General features: G+C 42.3%; 1 protein-coding gene across 1 annotated transcript in view; it reads left to right on the top strand.

The window, feature by feature from the left end:
• LOC125881619 (collectin-12-like) overlaps positions 1-21,149 on the top strand; it is a 50,354-nt gene that overhangs the window by 25,807 nt on the left and 3,398 nt on the right. The window contains 4 exon segments of the mRNA XM_049564823.1: positions 10,098-10,220; positions 18,760-18,846; positions 18,933-19,976; positions 20,418-20,915. Of these exon segments, the coding sequence (XP_049420780.1) occupies positions 10,098-10,220; positions 18,760-18,846; positions 18,933-19,976; positions 20,418-20,915 (1,752 nt within the window).

Here is a 21,149-nt window from a genome sequence, read left to right on the forward strand (position 1 = left end):
ATTGAGCACTTCACATGGGCAGGCTAGAGGGTTCAGTTGTCACTCCGAGTGCCAGTGCACACTTTGATTTTGTTAGGGTTAACTGCTTTGACAGTGGAGCGTGGTTGTTCAAAGGTACAAAACTTTTTTTTTTTAACAAATTAACCAGTGGGCCAACTGATCTGTTGTCATGGAAAAGTTTTCAAATTTTGTCCATGAAAATTCGGGAACCCTGGTATAAGAAGGTTTCTTTAAAACCATGTCTCAAAGTCACTGATTTATGTCCACCATCACTGAAAGTCATGCACCAGTGCACTCGTTTACACACACACACACACACACACACACACACACACACACACACACACACACACTCACTGTTGCAACACATGATTTGGTGCAGGCCACCTCACCATGCCATTGAGAAAGCTGAGCAGAGTATGACTCATTCATTGAGCCATCGTCTCCCTCCTGACTGTAAAACATCTTGGCTTAGATTACAGTGTATCAGAGACCTCGTAAAACTGAAACTTAAATTTATTTCTGTTTGAGTAATGAAGGACAGATGGCACGAAAGATGACTGCTCTTCAGGAAAACAACTGGAAACAAACAATTTCGGCATTCAATAAAAAAAAACCCTTCATTTCACAATCAGCAGAGATACTGTTGGTGGTGGATCTGATGGATAACAGCCGTCCACTGTCTTTGCAACATAATGAGAATGTCAAACAAGTAAGGGTGCATTACTCATGTAATTCAAAATACTGCCGCGAGTCATGTCCGCCGCCCCCCCCCCGACAGATTCGAGGTAGATTCGCTGGAGACTGATTTGTTTGCCCATGGGCGGCTGCCGTGTCAGGGCCACGTCGCCGTGTCCTTGATCTTCGGTTTTCCAGTGGACCGTTCGAGTAAGTCCGGCTTCTCTGCTGTTAACGCTGCTGCCGGGATACAGCTGAGGAGAAGCCAGCTGCTAATGCTATGTACCGGGACACTGCTAACGCTGCTGCCGGGATACAGCTGAGGAGGAGCCAGCTGCTAATGCTATGTACCAGGACACTGCTAATGCTGCTTGCCATGCTGCTGTAGCTCAGTCGTAACTGTAACTGATGCTGAGACTCTACTGACTGTGTAACTGGTAGACGGCAGTGGGTGGCACAACAGGCCAAAACACAAATTCAAAACATAAACATGATTTGCGGACCGTAAAAAATTTTTTTAAATGCGAATATTCTGGCTGTACTATTGTTGTTGGTGAGATCAGTATGTTATATGAACATTATTCCTTCGTCTCTGTGACATATTAGGATGATTTTACAACTATTTGCTTTAGATTTCTTACATATAGCTCCTTTAAGCCACTGGTTGGATTTTTTATATGATGTATATTTAAAATGTTGGCATTATACATTTCTGCAAACCAACCAAGATAGTTGCCCAGCTGCGGTCCAACGAACAACAGAACTGGTTATTTCTATTGAGACATTAATGGCAATTTCAACATAATAACTTATGAGTGTCACATATCCTTGGTTGCAGAAATGTACAGTGCTAACATTTGTGTGCATTCACGCGACAAAGTCCTCTCGTATCTGTGGTAATTATGAATTCTGACTACTGGGGGCAATAAAGGAATTAGAGTGACGTGATTTTGGAGCAGTCACATATGAAGAAGCTTGAGGGGGTTGGATGAAATGTCAGACTTTAACACGCAAAGCCTTGTTTGTATTATAACCATGACAGCCCCTAACCCAGCTCTGTCATTAGAATAATGTGTTTGCATTTTACACTTCTGCAAACCACAGATTTTTTACATTTGTTTCATTTCACATGCATCATCTCAACATTTCTAAAGTGACATAGCTCAGATTATATGTACAGTATATGAGCTGATTTTCTCATCCTGAGGAGGAGGAGATGGTGGATGGCGTGACGCTAGCCAAGAACTGCTGCCAAGCAGCAAACAGCAACAGACCACTGTTGAAGAGCAACAAAAAAATGTTTTTTAATGACAGTTTGGACATTTCCAGCAGTGATTGTAGCAACTAAAGTGATATTTTAAGCCAAACCACAATGTTTTCCTAACCTGAGGTTTTTATGCCTAAATCCAACCCCACACTCCGGTCTCACTCCCAACTCATCACATACAGATGCTTGGTCAATGGTCAGATCAGATACCAACACATTATGGCACCCTTTAGCAGTGGTATAAGACGCACTGGGTGGCAGCATTTTTTAAAGCTCCAAGCAACTGCTGTAGTACAAAGAGCGAGAAATTGCAAAATGGCGTGTGAAAGTCAGTCAAGTCATTTTCATAACAGTGAAGTGTGCTAGTATGTGTAGCATACTATGCTAGTGATGTATGTCATATGACAAACGAAGCTCTAGTGCAAGTTCAGTCAGGAAGACAATACGTTTAATGCTCAGACTGTAAGTTTCTTTCTCACCCTGTAGTTCACTCCTTGCACGCATGCTCACGCACTATTTCTAAGTGTCATTGTCTGGGTCTGTCAATTGAGTCATCAGCTGATTCAGAGTCAACCAATAGCACAGTGACACACCTTCTCTGTCAGCCTATTATCTTACTGCTCCTCATTATAAATATGGTTATTTCTCTGCTTTAGTTCTTTCATGCTGCCGTCATATGCGCCCTCCACCTCCCCATCACAACTTAGTCTTTACAGATGCATCAGCCTCATCCGCCTCAGGAGTCAGCAGCCTCAGAGTCATCAGCCACCACCACCACCAGTGTCTGGACTCCATGGGGGGGATTTATCCTGCTGCCGCTCAGATGTCTCTCAATCACAAAATATCTCCCTCTAATGTCCAAACACCAAAAACCTCTGTTAGATCTTAATCAGCACAAATCATCTGTTATGTTGTGTCAAATATTATACATCATATTTTACATCATTCTTCTGTCTCTCCTGATAGAAATGTGATGTACATCAGGTGACATGGGTTAACATTTTAAAGATGTGATAATTGTACTTGTTTTAAACAAATCCATGATGTTTTTTTCTAAACCTTGTCATGGATTTTTGTTGCCTAAACCTGAAGAAAGAAACCTTAAAACATTTTTTTAACTGGTTTCTAAATTTATTTTGAAAAGAGACTGCATTTAACAAGTGTAAACTTTACTTTACTGGTGCCTATTGTCATCAGGCCGGGGACTACAGCTGGATATTAGCCATGTTGGCTAAAGCTGCCCTTTTTACTGTTATTTCTACAGTCAATTAATTGGGATTGTCCACGATACTATAAACTAATAAACTAAACTAAACTACATTTTCTGTAAAACAGAAGTTTATTTTGAAAAGACACAATGCATGTAATGAGCATAAATTGACATGCTGTCCCTGAACAAATTGGCACTGGGGCACATAAAACACATCATAGTTTGACGTGTAGAGCCACTGACTTTCTCAGACCTTAATTAAGAAGCTATATTTACCTAAATCAAGATCTTTCTCTGAATGAAATCGAGTTGTTTTTGTTCCTTAAAGAAACCTAACTTTAACCACGGTGTTGTCATATCATAAAACGCTTCTTCTTATGTGTCATGGGCATGAACATATTTTGTTTAATATGCATGACTTGTTTTTCTGTCCCAATTCATTAAGTTTATTTCTGTCTCTTTTACTGTCTTATATCGTTTTTCACTTTTCACTTAAACTTTCATCTGTCATTCCTACCTGCCTTTCTTTCTTAGTCCCTATACCCTTTCTGTCCTTCTTTCTATCTTTCTTTTTTTAGCTTTGCTACTGTACCATTTTAAAAACAGGACGTATACTTGTAACGGTATTATCCCGTCCTGATCTACTTTGACTTGAGTCGAGGCTCACAGGACTTCTTCCTCTGCTGTAGTTTGTGTTGAGCTCCTCTCTTTGTCGTTGCTGCCAGGTATAATTCACTGATTGCCCTCTTGGAGTAATCTGCACTCTGGTTCCTGGAAAGGGCTGAGTGTGTGTTAGGCAAGGCGGGGATCCAAATCACAGTTTGTGTGACCTCAGCTCACAGCTTTGTGTTCTCATCCGTTACTATAGCGTCCCTTCTGCTATTTACAGTAAATAAACATTGTCTTTTAATGAGCAGGGCCCACGCATCGGTTGGGCTTCGTTGTGGAAATTACTCTGGCATTTCTGGGGCAAATGAATGGCCATGTTGAGATGAAAAGATGATGTGTGGGTAATCCTTTGTTTCAGGAAATAAGGCTGGTGAAAGACACCGGCTTGGAGACACTGAATTATCACTAAGGTAGACACTGTGTGGATATTATTCAGCATAGAGGTTTTGGAACAATGGGTGACTTTATCCACATTATAATACATTAGAAAACCCACTGGTGTGTTTTTGTTTGTTTTGAAATGGCTCTTTGTCTTTGGAGCATCATTTTTGTTTCGCTATGAGCAGTAAAAGTGTTGTTGTCATCTTGTGGTCTGAGCATCCTGGACGTTGGTTGTTTTTGTGGTCGCGGTCGGTCAGATTTGTCTGTGACTGACTGCACAGGCGAAGGGGAAAGATGACGAATCAGAGTCTGATTTAATAACGAGCAGCCAAACTAAAGGAAACTCAGTCTCTGATGTTAAACTGCGAACAAGGAGGTCAGTGTTCAGCTTATGTTTTTCCACAGTCTCTGCTTCAAGTTCTCTTCTTCCTAATTTTCAATATTCAGTAAAAAGTGTGTCACAATACAAGTTTCTTTTTGAACTTTTATCACATAACTCCACATGTAGCCAAACTTCATGTGCTACAAACCTCAAGATATTCTATCCATGCGTTGGGATTTGTGCATCTGGGCTCTGTTAGTGTGACAGACATTTGAGAATGTGTGAAAGACGTTCGTCCTGACTGTCTCATATCCATCTGGCCGTTTGTCATGTAAACAGCCAGTTCGAGAGCGTGGAGCGATGCCATGTCCCAGTGTCTTTGTGGTACTTAATGATGATGCTTGTTTTTTTAATTTAATTTAATTTGAAGCTTATTTATCTCTTGTGTAGTTCCCAGTTTGATTTTTGTAATGCATAATGTCTTGGATTCAGTTTTTTCAGCATTTATGTTTATCATTTTGAAAAGCAAACAGTGTCCAGTCCAGCTTAAAATAACTTTGTATTCCTGCCAACAGGAGCAGCCATGATGAATGTGACAATACAGTTTACAGAGCCACATCTCATGTAAGCATAGGTTTGGTAATTTGCAGGTTAAAGGACGCCAAGCTAAAACTGAGCTAAATTTGGTTGAAATGTGACCTTTATAGATGTCTATATTTACACATAACCATCATTTTTACATCAGTGTTTACCTTTCAGTGTGTAACTATAGGATTTGCTTCACATTGAAATGTCGTCATTTAAATACTGTTGAAACAAGTAACCCTAAACAGTTACAACCCACTTTATTCCAGTTGTTTAACACCTGTGGTTTAACACACGTGGTGACTGACAGTAAGCAGTATGACGCATAACTGAGGCCTCTTATAGAGTGTGACTCAGAAGGTAGAGCAGGTCATCCACCAATCAGAAGATCAGTGGCTTGATCCCTCAGCTCCTCCAGTCAACATGCCAAAGTATCTTTTGGCAAGATACTGCACCCCAGATTGCTCCTGATGGCTGTTTCATCAGTGTGTGATTGTGAAAAACTGAGTAGCAGGTGGCACCTTGTACGGTAGCCTCAGCCACCAGTGTGTGAATGGGTGAATGTGACATGTAGTGTAAAAAGCCCTTTGAGCAAGTCCATTTACCATACAGTCCTTATTTGGAGAAGTACAGTAGTTTTTTCCTTGGACCAAAGTAATCTGTGTCTTCCTCCCTCTTAGCCTTTCCAGTGGATGTGGATCCACGTTTTATTTTTTTTGTCGAGCATCCCAGTGCAATAGCATGTGATTTAGAGGGCTAAAATACAATGACAAAGGGCAAAGCATACCTGGAGAGCTTTGCAAACTGCAACGCTAACTTGAAGCAAATGTTTCAGAGGGAGTGAGACTTATTTTCCATTGTTCATATATGTGCAAAAGATGCTGACTCATTGCTCTGAGGTTATTTGGAAGGCTGAAAGGGACCAACTCTTGGAGCAGCAGAGTGCCAAGCGTAGTGAAAGCAAAACATTGTTAATACACATAGAAATAGAACGCTATTTCTGAGAACAGTGTTCTCATTCTAGTGTTTTCCATTGTTTTTCCAACTTAATTCAGACAAAATCAGCTGCTCTTCTATGGAAACAGCACACCCCTCAGTCCAGCACTGAGTCTAACCTGTGTAAAGTCAGCAACAGAAAGTTTGCTGATCCCATTACGCCAGCTCCGTCAGCTACCGCCATGCTTAGAATCTAATTTTGTGGGAAACGCTGAATTGTTTTTTTATGTTACATTTTTATGTTTTTAAAAAGTACTATTGACAGATATCGTTAATAGATTTTCTAACTATTAAAAGTCCAGTATCAATCATACTATTATTACTAGTATTGAAAACTTTGGAGCCCAGCACAATGTAGCATCTGATTACCTCTCTCAAAACAAGCCAGTTAATACAATCATTTAATGCTGATATCTTCACTTATGCTGATGATGTAAATGTATATAGAGACATCACAAGGAACAAGGTAACAGCGATAGCAAACACAGATAACTGGCACCAATGTTAAAAAACACCAATATTATCCTGAAGCTTCACTCAGCAGTCCAGTCCAGCATCTGTCTCTTCTCCTTATTTGTCCTGCTCATCCAGGAAGTGACCCACTGGGAAATGAACAGCAAGCAGGTCACAACCCCTGATAAAGCCTCAGACAGCCCACTGGCGTGTCGACACTCGGGGGTTGAAGAGATTACAGCTGCTCCATCTGATGTCTGTGTGCTCGTAGAGGAGCTGTGAAACCGAATTCTCCCTCCTTGTTGTTGTGTTGTGTTGTCGGCCATGTGTTTTGTGTTATGCCAGGTGTCCTCCACATTTGACAGCCAACACGAAATTCTCCACTTATCCTCGGAGCATCTGAAGCTCATCAGTCAGCGTGCACTGAAATGGAAAAGCCTTTTGCCTGTGTAATAGTTTATACTCTTACAAAGTGTTTTGGTATCATTTCAGTGCAGCAGATTTGTAAACACTGTCAGCCTGTTTGGATTGGAGCAGCAAATTTGGGCAGCAGCGCTTTGATTACTGTGAACTGATGAACTGATATGATTGCTTTATTGTGGAAGCATGCATGAGCTGACACTTCAAACATGTCAGCAGTTATGAATGATTCAGAAATGCAATCATTTATGGTGGCTGCATTCCCAGAGTGCACTTCTCTTCTTACAGTTAAACCGGTGGCGAGGGAAGACTTTGGTAACTCCTCATGCACAGCTGTGTTAGCTTCTTTGTGCTTAGTTACTGGCTCCACACCCAGAGCTGTGCTTTTAAAAGACAAATGTCTTTCAGGCACACATACACTTGTTTATATGTCTCAAGGAGCCCATTGAGGGTGATTAGACACAAGCGTCAGACGTGGTTTAGAGCTCTAAAAGCTGAGGTCACTCTCAGGTGTGGTACAATATGTACGCAGAGAACAGCGCAACATAAAGTTTTTTGTGTCCTCCTCTTGATCCTGATCATGCATCCAAAGCATTCCTCCCTTTCTCTCCTCCTGTGTTAAAGATTTTGGCCAGAAATCAACAAAAGACACGAATAGTTGATTTTGTTTATGTGACGATGTCATGCTCTGAGATTTATTCACAGATTTATTAGTGCAGCTTGAGGCAAAAAGTAAAGGTTGGGTTTTTTTTGCCTGTCAGAAACCTTGGTTTACGGCTGCTTTAATCAATATTTTTCCGTCAAATTATTATTAGGGCTTTTACTTCAGCACTTTTGGCCACAGTCAAACCATGCTGCATCAATTTGTGTCTCCATTACCAGTTTACCATTACCAAGTTGTGCTGAGTTGGGCCGAAAGCACACACAACCACCTTCAAGCAGGTTGCAGTGGCATCAGATGGGCTTTGTCATTATGTTGTGAACAGTCAGTTACAATCAACGACATGTCAATTTATTTAACAAATTAAATCATACAAGCTATGACTCCAGTGAAATGCTTCAGCTCAGCCCATTGGCTCCTTTATTAACTTGTGCATTGCAATATAAATTGTACATTGATGCTTAAGTGAAATTCATCGCAATTTCTTACTTATACGACCTGTGACTGTACCGTGCAATTATCTTTTTCAACCATGGCAGGCAGCTGTTTTCTGTGATAAAGTAGCATAAACACTGTACGCTACCTGCTCAGCAACAAATGGCAGAGACCGAGAAAGCAACTAACTGCTGAATATTGTTTATCATATAGCTATATATAAGCTATATTAGCAGCTAAAGAGCAGCTAAAGGGCCAGAGGCTTCATTCAGGTGTTGGTGGAGACCAAAGCAGAGCTAGAAACAGAGTGAAGATTGGATTTATATATTTGTCAGGTTACCTTAAACACATCTTCAATGTTACTCCATATCTGCCAAATGTGTAGAGAGACAATTGTTTGCTAACCTGTGCCCCATCAAAAGTTGATAAGGTTTTAAAATATCAGTGTTGTATTTATGACTTGTTACGCTGCCCCCAAGTGGCCAAAAATAAATTGATGAAGGTTTGAAGATGTGCAGTTATTTTTGTTAGTCTAAAGATTATAGCCTGACTGATTCTGACTTTTAGAGGCAGATACTTACATCAATATTTGGGAGTTTAAATAAATCCAGTAACACAATCACATAACATAAAACAATGTTGATTTGACTCCTTAGACTAGTTGTTTTAAAGAAAGTCTGGTGGACAAAATGTGTAATGCTGGCACTGTTTCTAATTACCTCAAACTTAATTTTTCATTTCTGTACAGCAGTTTTCTGTACTTTTCAGCTGACATATATACCAGTGTATCTGCATTAAATGAACATTGATGATTTCTACACTCAATTTTGCAAAGTACAGCTGTTGGCAGATGAAATATAGCAGGTCTGTGTTTTGGCATTGATGGCATTTGATTTGGGAAAAAATCAAAACCATGGATTAAGGATTAAATTTAAAACCCTTTTTTCACTCTTTTTTTTTTTTTTTTTTTTTGCAAGACTTGCCCACACTTTTTACCGTAAATCTCATGTTCTCTCAGGTTGGCCGGGCGCTAAGGAAACCTCCCTTCCAGCTGGACTTGGTGTTTAACGGAGATCTAACACTCGGTGGTCATTAACAGTCCCTTCACACCCATAAGAGTGATTCAAGTTGTTAACTTTGGCATCTAAACTCCCATTGAGACCCCGGCGAGCCAATCAGCTCTGCAGCTTTAATTTATTGAAGTATTACCTCATGTATTAAACGAGATGTGTGGTGAAATCTTTGGCGCTAAATGGTCCTGGCTCCTTACAGGTTGATGAATAATGGTCATGTGATTTCAGATGGTGATAGTCATGCATTGCCCTCTTTGTGCTGCCATGGTAAAAAAGACCTAATCCTTCATATTGTGAACGTGAAGTGAGTTCCATTCCAGGTGCATGAAAACCAGAACCCCCCCCCCCCGACATTTCCACACACAGACACACACTTCCTGAACTGAAAATGAAACACAGCTGTGTTCCCGTCAGTGCTGTGCATCTCGCCACTCATCTGTCATGAAAGATATCCTCAGAAAGGAATATTCCACCAGTGTCCCCTGCTAGCTGCCTTTTAGTTTGACTCCAAAGTCAACTGAGGCTGCAAGAGGAGAAAGGTGCAGATGTGCAAAGATGCAGAATTTAATGTCACAGAAAAGTGCATTACATTTACTTTCCTTGTTCCTTGTGTAAAACTCACCGAAGTGTGAATCTTTGTGCTCACAAGAGAGACTGACTGAAAAAGAGGAAGTTTGCAGAGTGAAAACTGAGTTCTGGAAAATAAGCATGAGTGTAAACAAATCAGTGGGGGGGATTGTTTTTGTGTCCCCTGCCCCTTCACCACCCGGCCCCTGAGGGAACTGCAGGACCCTTTAATGTAGACTCCAGGACTGTTTGTCCAGATGTGGGACTCCTGGACATGGAGAGTCCCCAGCTAACACCAAATTCTACCCACATGTCCTTTTAAGACCTTTCTGCTTTAGAAAAATGTATTAAATCATGCGGTCTTTCTGTTTTTTATGCAGGGATCCAGGAGGGCACCCAGTGCACCAAGTGTAAGAATGAATGGGCACTGAAGACCTCCATCGCTCTGCTCTATGTGCTGTGTACTCTCCTCACCATCGCTGTCGCTGTGCTTGGATATAAAGGTAAGACTGCCCAGTAAACTACACTCTCCTCTGTAACTGAGACCTGATGCTTACAATTATAAAATGACAAACATTTCTAAACATCACTTCAATGATGCAATTTCTAAAATGTTAAAATGATTTGCTAACAGTGTGCCGAGACAGCAGGCGTCCTCGCATTACATTTGGTTTCTCTTCATACAGCCAAAAAATAAGAGCATTGCCGTTTGATGAGTGTATGTGAGACCTCGTGTGTGTTTGTGTGAGGAAGAGAAAGAAGTCTTCATCGTCACCAGGGTGGCCACCCGAGAATGACATGAATGTTCTTTGGCAGTGTTTCTTTTCTATTTTTTAAAGGCAGTAGATCAGTAATTGAAAATATGAGGAGAGGATCGCCACACTTAGAAGAAAAACTCTGCAGTGTTTCTCTCAGAGGTCACTCGGACATACAGTTAAAAGGGCAGTTCACTTAATAAATACTTAATACGACATTTTGGGGAAACACATTTATTAGTGTTTTTTTGCTGAGAATTAGCTAAAAAAGGTCATTCTCATGTATTCGATCTCTCCTTTAGATATGAAGCCACAGCCAGCAACCACTTAGCTTAGCTTAGCACAAATACTGGAAGCAAAGGGAAACAGCTAGCTTGGCTCTGTCTGAAGATAAGACAAGTTCAAACTTGCAACTACTTGCAGTGCACCAGTCTGCAACATTCTTAAGACCTGCCGCTTTACCCCGTTGAACTAGACGAGACGGTGTATCATCTGCAGGCAACAACTGTACTTCTATTCTAACTTCCAACTTTTGGGGCTTATTTGGTCGCTTAATATAATGTGTAGCTTCTTGAAATATACATGAAGATAGTTTCAGTGAAATATTTTTTACAGTTGCATTTCTTCTGGTGATGAAATGGCGAAAACATACTATCCCATAAGTTAATAATGTGAAATCAGCCATTCAGTTTGTCTCTTAATTATTTTTTGCCTCTTTTTACTGCTTACGTATTATATTGCTTTGTGTTTGTACTATTTACTTATATTGCTCTTTGTTTTGTACATTTTACTGACTACACCGATCTGTGTATTTCTTTTTACTAATACGTACTTATATATTGGTTTGTGTTTTTTTTTCCACTGATGTTTGCACTCTATCCCTCTGCTGCAGTAATGTTGCAAATTTCCCTGCTGTGGGATGAATACAGGATTATCGTATCGTATCTAATCTTACCGCATCATATCGTATTGTATCGTATCGTATCGTATCGTATCTTAATGTATCTTAAAACAGCCTGAGCAACGGAGCGTATTAATAATAAATATGCCATAATAATTTAAAAAACCAGCACCAATTAACCAGTCATTTACTATGTGTGTGTGACATGTGCACACACAGCAAGCAGCAGCAGCTCGCCATCCGATAGGACTTTGCTACAATCTAAAATCAGCCACTGGCGACTTGACAAGTTGAGTCGCAGCTGACACCATCAGCTTGAGCCGAGTTGGGACGGAGCAGTTCACACCACGGCAACTTCACTCTGTAAAATTCGGAAATGGTTTCACCTCTTTGCAAATCTTTGGTCTGAAATGGGCTTTAAATCTTGTTTGTTTGATCTCTGCAGGTTGCCTGGCAACCTCATGATGACAATAAGGAAATTACTATGCCTGACCAAGAAATAGTCTGACACTTATTCCCCTGTAAAAACCACAACTGTTCACTTTAAAATTTTGCCTTTTTTACGGATTGTGCAACATATATGGTGTTATTTAGCTTTAGCTTTAGAGCACTGATTGTGTTGCCTTTCAGACTAGCTGTTTCTGCATGTTTCTAATCTTTGTTCTAGCCGAGCTAACCAGCTGCTGGCTGTGGCTCCATATTTAGCGTACATGAAAGTGGTATCAATAATTCCATCTAACTCTTGGTAAGATAGCAAATAAGTTTATTTCTCCAAATGTTGAAGTATTCCATGAATACAAGTAGCATGAAGCCAAGCAGATACCATCGTTTTGGTATTATTTGTCCAGATTTTGAGATATCTGTCTCTGAGGTTTCTGCTTCTGCCCCAATACAATGCAGCTGAATAAAAAAAATATCAACAGTGTGCAGAGCATTGAAAATACATTTAACTGATACATCAAAAGCATCTCTCTCTACAAACAAGGACCCCATTATCTTTATATGGACAATTTATTCAGTACAAAGTAGATTCAACAAAGACTGTTCACAGTAACTTGGGTGTAATTTGGTTTCACCCTATCCCCTCAAACTGTGCTTTAGCTCCTCTGTCTCCACCCCACAACCTTCTCTCAGTTTATTTTACCAACACCCCCAAAGCTCACTCCTCAGGGGAGGGTCTTCAGGCTTTGTGGAGCTGAACTTCCTGGTTGGCTTTTTCACATTTTTTCCAGGTCGGGAAACGGTCCCGCCGTCTTTCGCAGAATTGAACTCTGAATGTTCCTGCTATAATTGTCCTAAACACTCCAATATGCGCCTGCATATGTCCCCTCCTCATGTTTGGTTGGTGAAAGTTAACATGTTCAGGGGTTATCTGTGTGTCTTGAGTGCATTAACAATGATGTCCCCTTACTCTCTGAGCTCAGTCGCTCCTACTTGTTCCACGGTGCATGTTTTCATGCAGGCCTAATTGATCCCAGATGAGCAGCGAGTGAACTTAGTACAACTCCAGCAGAACCCACTGAAATTGGGTTTTTACTGGCACTGAAGCTACGCTCTGTCAAGGGAACCACAGCTCAGGCTAAACACACTCCCAGCTCCAGATGGTTATGTAGTGAGACCCAGAGTGCTCTATGCACTTAACATGTGTGCTTCTCTCTGTCCTCCATCACTGACCCACAGGAACGTCCTCTATGTGGCTCTTTTGTTTTGATGCAGTTTAACCTTCAAGGTTTGGCGGGGATTCAGTGACCTCTGTCTTCTCCTCTGCAGCCTGTTGTGTTGATTGACGCAACCAAAAGCAATATGAGGTCACTCTCTGGACTCTGGAGGATTTAAGTCCCATTAATTTTCTTTAAAGACACAAAGAAACTGACTGGAAGAGCACATAACCTGTGCATTTTACCTCACTCCCTGTGAGAATGGCCTTTTATTCTCAAGGACCAGCTGGTTTTAAATATGAAAACCATTTTCCTGCCACAGCCTTACATCATCTGGTATGACCTACAGCTTATTGTGGCTAATGTTAGCCAGTATTAGCAAATTTAAGTTGCTGTATACCTGACATTACGAGGTCAGTTTCTGACTTTTTGACTCTCTTATACTTGTGCTACTGTTATGCTGTGCTTTAGCATGCCACAGTCAAGTGTTCAGATCCTTTACACAAGTAGAAGTACAAGTGCATCACTGTAAAAACTCTGTTACAAGTAAAAGTCTGTTTCAAACTATGTAAGTACAATCAGAAAAAATGTACTTTAAAGGGATAGTGCACCCAAAAATCAAAATTCAGCCATTATCTACTCACCCATTTGCCGATGGAGGCTCAGGTGAAGTTTTAAAGTCCTCACAACACTTGCGGAGATCCCAGGGGAGAGGGGGTAGCAACAAACTCCACCTAATGGAGGCTTATGGTGCCCCAGATTCAAACGTCCAAAAACACATGATTGAAACTACAAAATATCTCCATAGTGCTCGTCCGTAATGATCCAAGTGTCCTGAAGCCCCAACATAAAAAGTTGTTTGGAAAAACATCATTTGAACTCTGTTTTAAGCCTCGTTGTAGCCTTCAGCTCCAACTGCTTCTCTGTGCACCACGCTCACGTGTGCATGCTTACGCTCGAGACCAGCGAAAGCACGTGCACACAGCTTCACAGCTGAGTGAAATGACTCCTTTGATCAATTCGGTCCGATAACATTTCGAAAGTCTGGAAGAGTCTGTGAGGTCGCCTTGTTAAGTCCTGACGTCTCCTCTAGGCTTGCTGCAGGTCTATAAGCTTCTGTGACTCAGAGCAATCTCTCACTGAACATTTTTTTCACAACAAAGAAAACATGTCTGTAGATTTGACTAGCTGAATTACAGTTGAATGAATTTGTTAGCATGATGCTTTTTGGATGCTTCCAGCCCTGAGCGGTGCCTGCAGGCCACCTTTCAGGTTGCAGGTACAACCACCACCACCAGCCTCTTTGTAGCCTGAAAGGTATAATCCGGGGCAAACAAAGTCCAGGCCTCTCAGTTGCTGCTGCTCACAAAACTTACTGTAATTGCTGTGAGCACAGACAGTAATTAAGAGACCTAGATGAACATTTAGGACAGGACAGATGAGTGAGACTGACGAAAACTTAACTTCACCTAGCATTTTGATGTCAGACATATCATTTACTTTATTGACATTTTGAGATCTGTTTCCAGTGAGGTATTATTGAGTTTATATAGTGATTTTGTTGTTGTAAACTGTTTTAATGATATATTATTTATTAGGTAGCAATTATTAGGTAATAAAAAGAACCAATAAGAGTATCAATAAAGTCCTAACAATATCATGCCTACATAACAGCATGTTGATGAGCTGCTTGCCTTAAAGACTTAAGTGAGTGAATGAGCCTTAAACTATTAAAGTGGGAGAAGGCAATAATGGGATTTTAGAAAGCGCCTCCACAGTGGAAATTAAATCCTGCCCTTTCTTTAATGGCAATTAGCTGTTGAGAACATGTTGTACAGTTACTTTCTCTCACTCTTTCCACTTGTTCTGGAGGTTTTAACAAGTGACCAAGGAGACATTTAGCACAACACACTGTGAATAAAACACTCAAAATCGTGTTTTTGTAAGGAAAAAAATCATTAGTAGGTTTATGTGTAAATGCATTACTACTTCATCTGTAAATTTGACCTTGAGGGTTTATCTTATCTCCTTTATGAGTTGTACTTTCAGCTGTGCATTAAGTTTAGAGGTGCTAGCCCCCTCTGGCTCCTAGAAATGATAAAATTACAAAAGCATGGAGTTTATAGTTAACTCGCTTCATAACTATTTTTTACTATTTCTGACTTTATATGTATAAGGAAGCTGGATTTTACAAGACAATCCGGATGGTTTAAAGAACCACCCACACAAGAGCTGGAAAGAGTTCACACTGGGTACAGAACAGCTCATTTTTACAACACTTGGACCCAAGATGGTTTTCTGCCAAAACCAATGCTTTCCTCTGCAGCCCTGTTGCAACTTCAGCTTCTTTGCATGTGTGTTTTATGGTTAATTTTGCCACAGTGTGATGCAGTGAGCCTCCCTGAAGGCCAGTACACGAACAGAACATGTGGAAAAGGCCCAGAAATGTCTGTATATGGGAGCGTGCTTGTGTTAGTTTCAGTTTCCAGGCTAGTGTACGTGTGAGTGTCGGTGAAAGAAACAATGTGGCCATAGGTGTAGTGTATGGTCCGGTCTGTGGACGTGGACGTGAAGTCAAAGTGTCTTTTGTGCTCTGCAAAGCTGAACTGTATGTTCTGTGTCTGGAAATGTGTCCCATTTAGTTTGATGTGTGGAACATTTCCTTTCCAACAGACCATTTTCTCTCATAACTAAAAAATAATGTGGTAATCCGAGGATATTTTTAAAGGTTCATATGGTCTAAAATATGTTTATTTGTTCCAGGAGTCAACTCTAGGTGTGTTTTTAGGACGTCAAAGAAGGTGAAGAAAGGAAACAGAAAACAACTTCGACCATTTTGGTCAAACATTTGTCCAAACATCTCAGTTTCTATTACTCTGGAGGCAATTCTCCATTACTGTAAAAAATCTTTTTTAATTTGCAGCCTGGAGACTAAAGAATCATTTCCTTTAGTTTTTGAAGTCTTAGATCTAAAGGGTTTGTTTGACATTTTGTGAATTACTTTTTGTTATTTGAGATCAACACCACTCTCATATCTGTGGGGTAAATATAAAGCTAAAGAAAGCCAGAAGACATTTATGTTAGGGGTAAACAGCTAGCCTGGCTCGCTCCAAGGGTGACAAAATGCAGCTGCTCATTGTTCTGACAGCTCATAATTCTGAAGCCCCAATAGTCCAGAAAATGTACTATGCCCATTTTTGTGATAGCCCAGTATCCCAAAAATAAACACACATTCTTCCAAAGGGCCACTTCCCTGAAGTATATGGCTAAATTTTGACCTTCATACTACTAGGTAAATTATCGTCGAGTCGCTGTTTAAGTGTTGCTCAAAGTTCTTGTTAACATAGTTACGTCATGATGGGCTTGCAATATCACTAAAACTATTTATGCTTTTGATCAACATCTAAGCTGCATTTTAACATCTCGTTTCGCCACCCTGTTGCACCACCATGTGCACCAGAAAACCCTGCAGAAAACTAGCATACTGTCAGCTAACGAAGCTAAACAACACAGTACCAAAGCTAGAAACAAGATCATATGATTGGTTGAGGCTTTATCACATCATTCATTTATTCATTCATCTTCTAACCGCTTCATCCTCACGAGGGTCGCGGGGGGGCTGGAGCCTATCCCAGCTGACATCGGGCGAGAGGCAGGGTACACCCTGGACAGGTCGCCAGACTATCGCAGGGCTGACACATAGAGACAAACACCTACGGACAATTTAGAGTTAACCTAGTCCCCAATCTGCATGTCTTTGGACTGTGGGAGGAAGCCGGAGTGCCCGGAGAGAACCCACGCTGACACGGGGGGAACATGCAAACTCCGCACAGAAGGGCTCCCACGCCCGGGATCGAACCGGCAACCCTCTTGCTGTGAGGCGAGAGTGCTAACCACCACACCACCGTGCCGCCCTTTATCACATCATGAAAGCGCTGAATCAAGTTGAGCACAGATCAGCTTTGATTTGCACTGTCAGGCCTGTCCACAGCATCAAGTGCCGGGCGTCAGTTCATAGCTTCATGTCACGTCTCCCACTGAAAACGACTTGTAGCCTGTTACTTTGTCGTTTGGTAGTGTGCATGCAGTATTAGGGAAAGAATATCAGGGAAAACCAATTAGAGTTATTATTATCAGCCATGTGCTCCGTTTGGAAGAGTGTGCAGCCTATTTTTGGAAAAACAGCTCTTCGGAGCAATGCACATTCGTTTTTTGGACACCAGGCTGTCAGACACTTGATCTTTTGGTCAACTGGGATATTTTGCCGACTACTGGGGCTTGTTGGAACAATGGCATGGCACCCACCAATGCCTACCAGCACTGTAAAACCACAACATGTGTTTTTTTAAACTTTGGATTAAACCAGACAGAGTCAGGCTAGCTGTTTTTCCCAGTTTCCAGTCTTTATGCTTAGGCAAGCTAGCCAGATGCTGGTGTTAGCTCTTAACAGACAGACACGAAAGTGGTATCAACCTTCTGATCTAACTCTCTGCAAGAAAACAAATAAGCCAAATCATTCTCACTCCCAATTTGTCAAATACCAACACTTGGTCAGTGGCCCAACATGTCAAAATGTGATGCTAACTTGATTAACTTTTGGTTTCACATGGGAGACAAATAGCGGACTCCTGGATGAAAGTCCAGAGTTTGTTTTATCCATCAACCTCCCCTCCCATTCTATTGGGACTTTCTTGCTCCTTTATGCTATGGCAATTGCTTGGAGCGTCAAAAAATGCCACTTAAAGGTGCCACGTTGTGTTAGTATCTGATACCAAGGGCTACTGACCAAGCTTCATCATTTGACAAGTGAGATTGGGTTGAATAAGCATAGTCCCCTAAAATGTCAAAGTTTTGCTTTAAATTTAATATACAGGGGATATAAACCAGTCACTAACTGTTACACCATGAAATTAAAGCCATTCGTGAGGCCATGAATAAAAGGCTTTACCTGTGTCTTTATTTGGAGGGACGGATGGATTTGAACTGGCTCATCTTGTCTCTCAGTTGATTTAAAAGCCTTGTGACCAAACTGTTGTTTTAACTGTGAGGAATAAACAGCTGGGGCACAGCTTCCCAGCAGAGTAGCCCGTACAGCTACCAGTTGGAGGATGTGTCCCCCTGGCGAGGCTGGTGGTAGAAGTGGGCTGATTCCCTGGAATCCCAAACACATTCCAGAGGAAATGAACGCTGGTGTCGCCCGTGGGGGCGTGAAGAGCCTCCCCTGCCACAGCGTCTGTCTCCTCTGGGCTGTCTTTGATCCGCCTGTTTACTGAAGACCCCCCCTTAGGTCACTTCCTGTCCCCTAGGGCCCTCACCAGTGTCTCCCCGTGCACCTCCATTCTTGGCATCTGTAACTGACCACCCACTCCATCCATGCTGAATCACTGTTTCTTCCGTTCTGTCTCTTTCGCAGTGTCTTACTTTCGTTGTCTCTCACCCAAACTTTAATAGCACTCCAACTCCAAACCTCACTTTTTCTATATTTCCCTACCTGCTGTCACACTCTAAATCTGGCCTAACCTGAGAGATTACATTAATCGAGTCCAGCATTATTACATGCCCACAAGACACGTAGACAGATCTCTTATAGTATCTGTCAGTGGTTTCCTCTCTGATCCCTTTTATATATGATGTCTGTGGTTGCAGGCAATTCTGGTTAATAAAGGATGGAGTCTGTGATGAGACTATGACACTAACCTTTTTTCTACCTGTCCTTTTTTTCTTTCAGTGGTGCAAAGAGTTGACAGTGTGTCTGAAGGTATTGCAAACTATGGAGGAAAGATAATAGCTGTTGAGACTGATTTGAAAAAGCTAGGTAAGTCTCTGGCTTACACTGAAGTGAAAGCTGCAGTGAGAAACTGAGACATTTTTGTAACTTATTTTTCAAATCTTCGTTGTCAGATGATCAAGCCGGGGAGAAGTCGGAGAACACCACCACAGAGATCCAGGCTTTCAAGAACAATATCTGGACTCTCCAGAGGCAGCTGTCTGCGGTGGAGGAACGCATCCACAGCGATCAAGTTAAGCTGAGTCAGCTGCAGAACATTGGCTCAGAAATCCAGAACAGCCAGGGCTCCCTTCAGGGAGTGGTGGATAGCAACACAGCCACCTTGCACTCTGTAAATGGCACCCTGCAGTCTTATGGTGGCATCATTGACGGCCTGCAGGACGACACAGCCCGGCTGCAGAGAGAACTCCAGCAGCAGGTGAAGCTTCAGGACCAGGCACTGCTCAGTATTAGCAGCCTCAACTTCACCCAGGCCCAGCAGAGAGGCCTCATCGCCGTTCTGCAGCGCTCAGTGGATGACACCAGCCAGGCCATCCAAAAAATGCGCAATGACTTTCAGAGCCTCGAGCAGACGGCCAGGCAGACGCGCTCTGATGCCGAGTGGCTTCGTAAGAAGGTGGAAAACCTACAGGTCATGGCCAGTAATGCTTCAGCTCTTGCAAAGGCAAACAACGACAGCCTGGAGGAGGTGGGATCACAGCTTGCCTTTATGGCCAGCCAGCTTCAGAACACCAGCAGCACGGCTGATGCTCATGACCAGACCCTGAGGGAGATCTTGGACCGGCAGAGGGACTTCGGTAACTTCACATCTACCAAGTTCGACCGACTGGAGGTGCGGCTGGATGAGTCAGAGCAGAGCATGGATCGCGTTACCGGCAACATAAGCTTCACCACGCAGCTTCTGGGTGCCATCAACCTCAACCTGAACGACTTACGCACTTGTTCTGAGACCATCGGCCGTCACTCAGACTTCTTGGTGAACCTCAACGGCAGCGTGACGGATGTGAGGACAGAGGCAGCCAGTCTTAGGTCCCAGCAGGAAGAGCTGGCAGCACGTGTGGACAAGGAGGTCACCAACCTCTCTTATGTCATGGAGGAGATGAAGCTGGTGGACACCAAACACTCACAACTAATAACCAACTTCACTATTTTAAAGGGTGAGGGTTGTGTGTGAAATGCGCTCGCTCACTTTCTTGCATAGACTAAGATGAAAAGATCGATAACTCTCTCATGTCTGTACGCTAAATATGAAGCTAGCAGCTGGTTAGCGTAGCTTAGCATCGGGACTGGAAACAGGTAGCCTGGTTCAGTCTGAAGGTAACAAAATCCACCTACCAGCATTTGTAAAAAATTTATTGATTGACATGCTCTATGTTGTTGATAAATCTGCACTAAAACAGAAGTGTAAAAAAACAAAAGTTGTGTTTTTTCCCGGAGTTACGTGCCAGACTAAAAACATAAGCTAACGGCTATTGGCCGTAGTTGTTGTATCAATCTCCTCATCTAACTTTCAGCAAGAAAGCAAAACAATGTCACTATTCTTTTAAAAAATACTTTGAAGTTTGTTTCACTAGCTCACAGTCAGTCTTATTTTTCAGGTCCTCCTGGTCCCAGAGGGCCAAGAGGGGACAAAGGACCCCAGGGGCCAGCTGGTCAGTCTGGCCAGAAGGGAGAAAAAGGTGAGAAAGGTGGCCCAGGAATACGAGGGCCCAGAGGAGAGCAGGGTATCCCAGGCCCACCTGGTCTGCCAGGGTTAAAAGGCATGCCAGGCGTACCTGGCAGCCCCGGATCCAAGGGCTCTCGAGGGTCAGGAGGCAGGGCTGGACCTCCTGGAACTAAAGGAGAGCCAGGTACTGCTGGGCTGCCTGGAAGAGATGGACAGCCTGGTCCTCAGGGGGCACAGGGCCCACCAGGTATCAGAGGCTCAATGGGGCCAGCTGGTGAGCAGGGGCCAAGGGGACTGCCGGGACCAGTGGGGCCTCCAGGGCCACCAGGACCACCAGGACAACCAGGGCACCCAGTCCGGGGTTCATCAATGCCTTTGGGGCCTGTGTCTCTGCAGGATGAGGCAGTAGCTCCTACACTATGGGCCCCAGGTACGACTTTAAGTCTTCTGTCACTAGAGGTGGAGGGAAAAATAAATACAGCATAGTATCACAATATTTATGTGTGGCAATATCTTAGTATTAGTATCAATACTTTTATTCTATCAATAACTAATATTACAAATACAAACCAAACTTTAGGTAGCCTACTAGAATAATTGAATCAATTGCTTTTTCAGTCCACTCGATAAATTTTGCTGCTACAAAAAAATGGCTTAAGTGAGA

The sequence above is a fragment of the Epinephelus fuscoguttatus genome, linkage group LG21 (assembly GCF_011397635.1).
Source record: "Epinephelus fuscoguttatus linkage group LG21, E.fuscoguttatus.final_Chr_v1".
NCBI lineage: Eukaryota > Metazoa > Chordata > Actinopteri > Perciformes > Serranidae > Epinephelus > Epinephelus fuscoguttatus.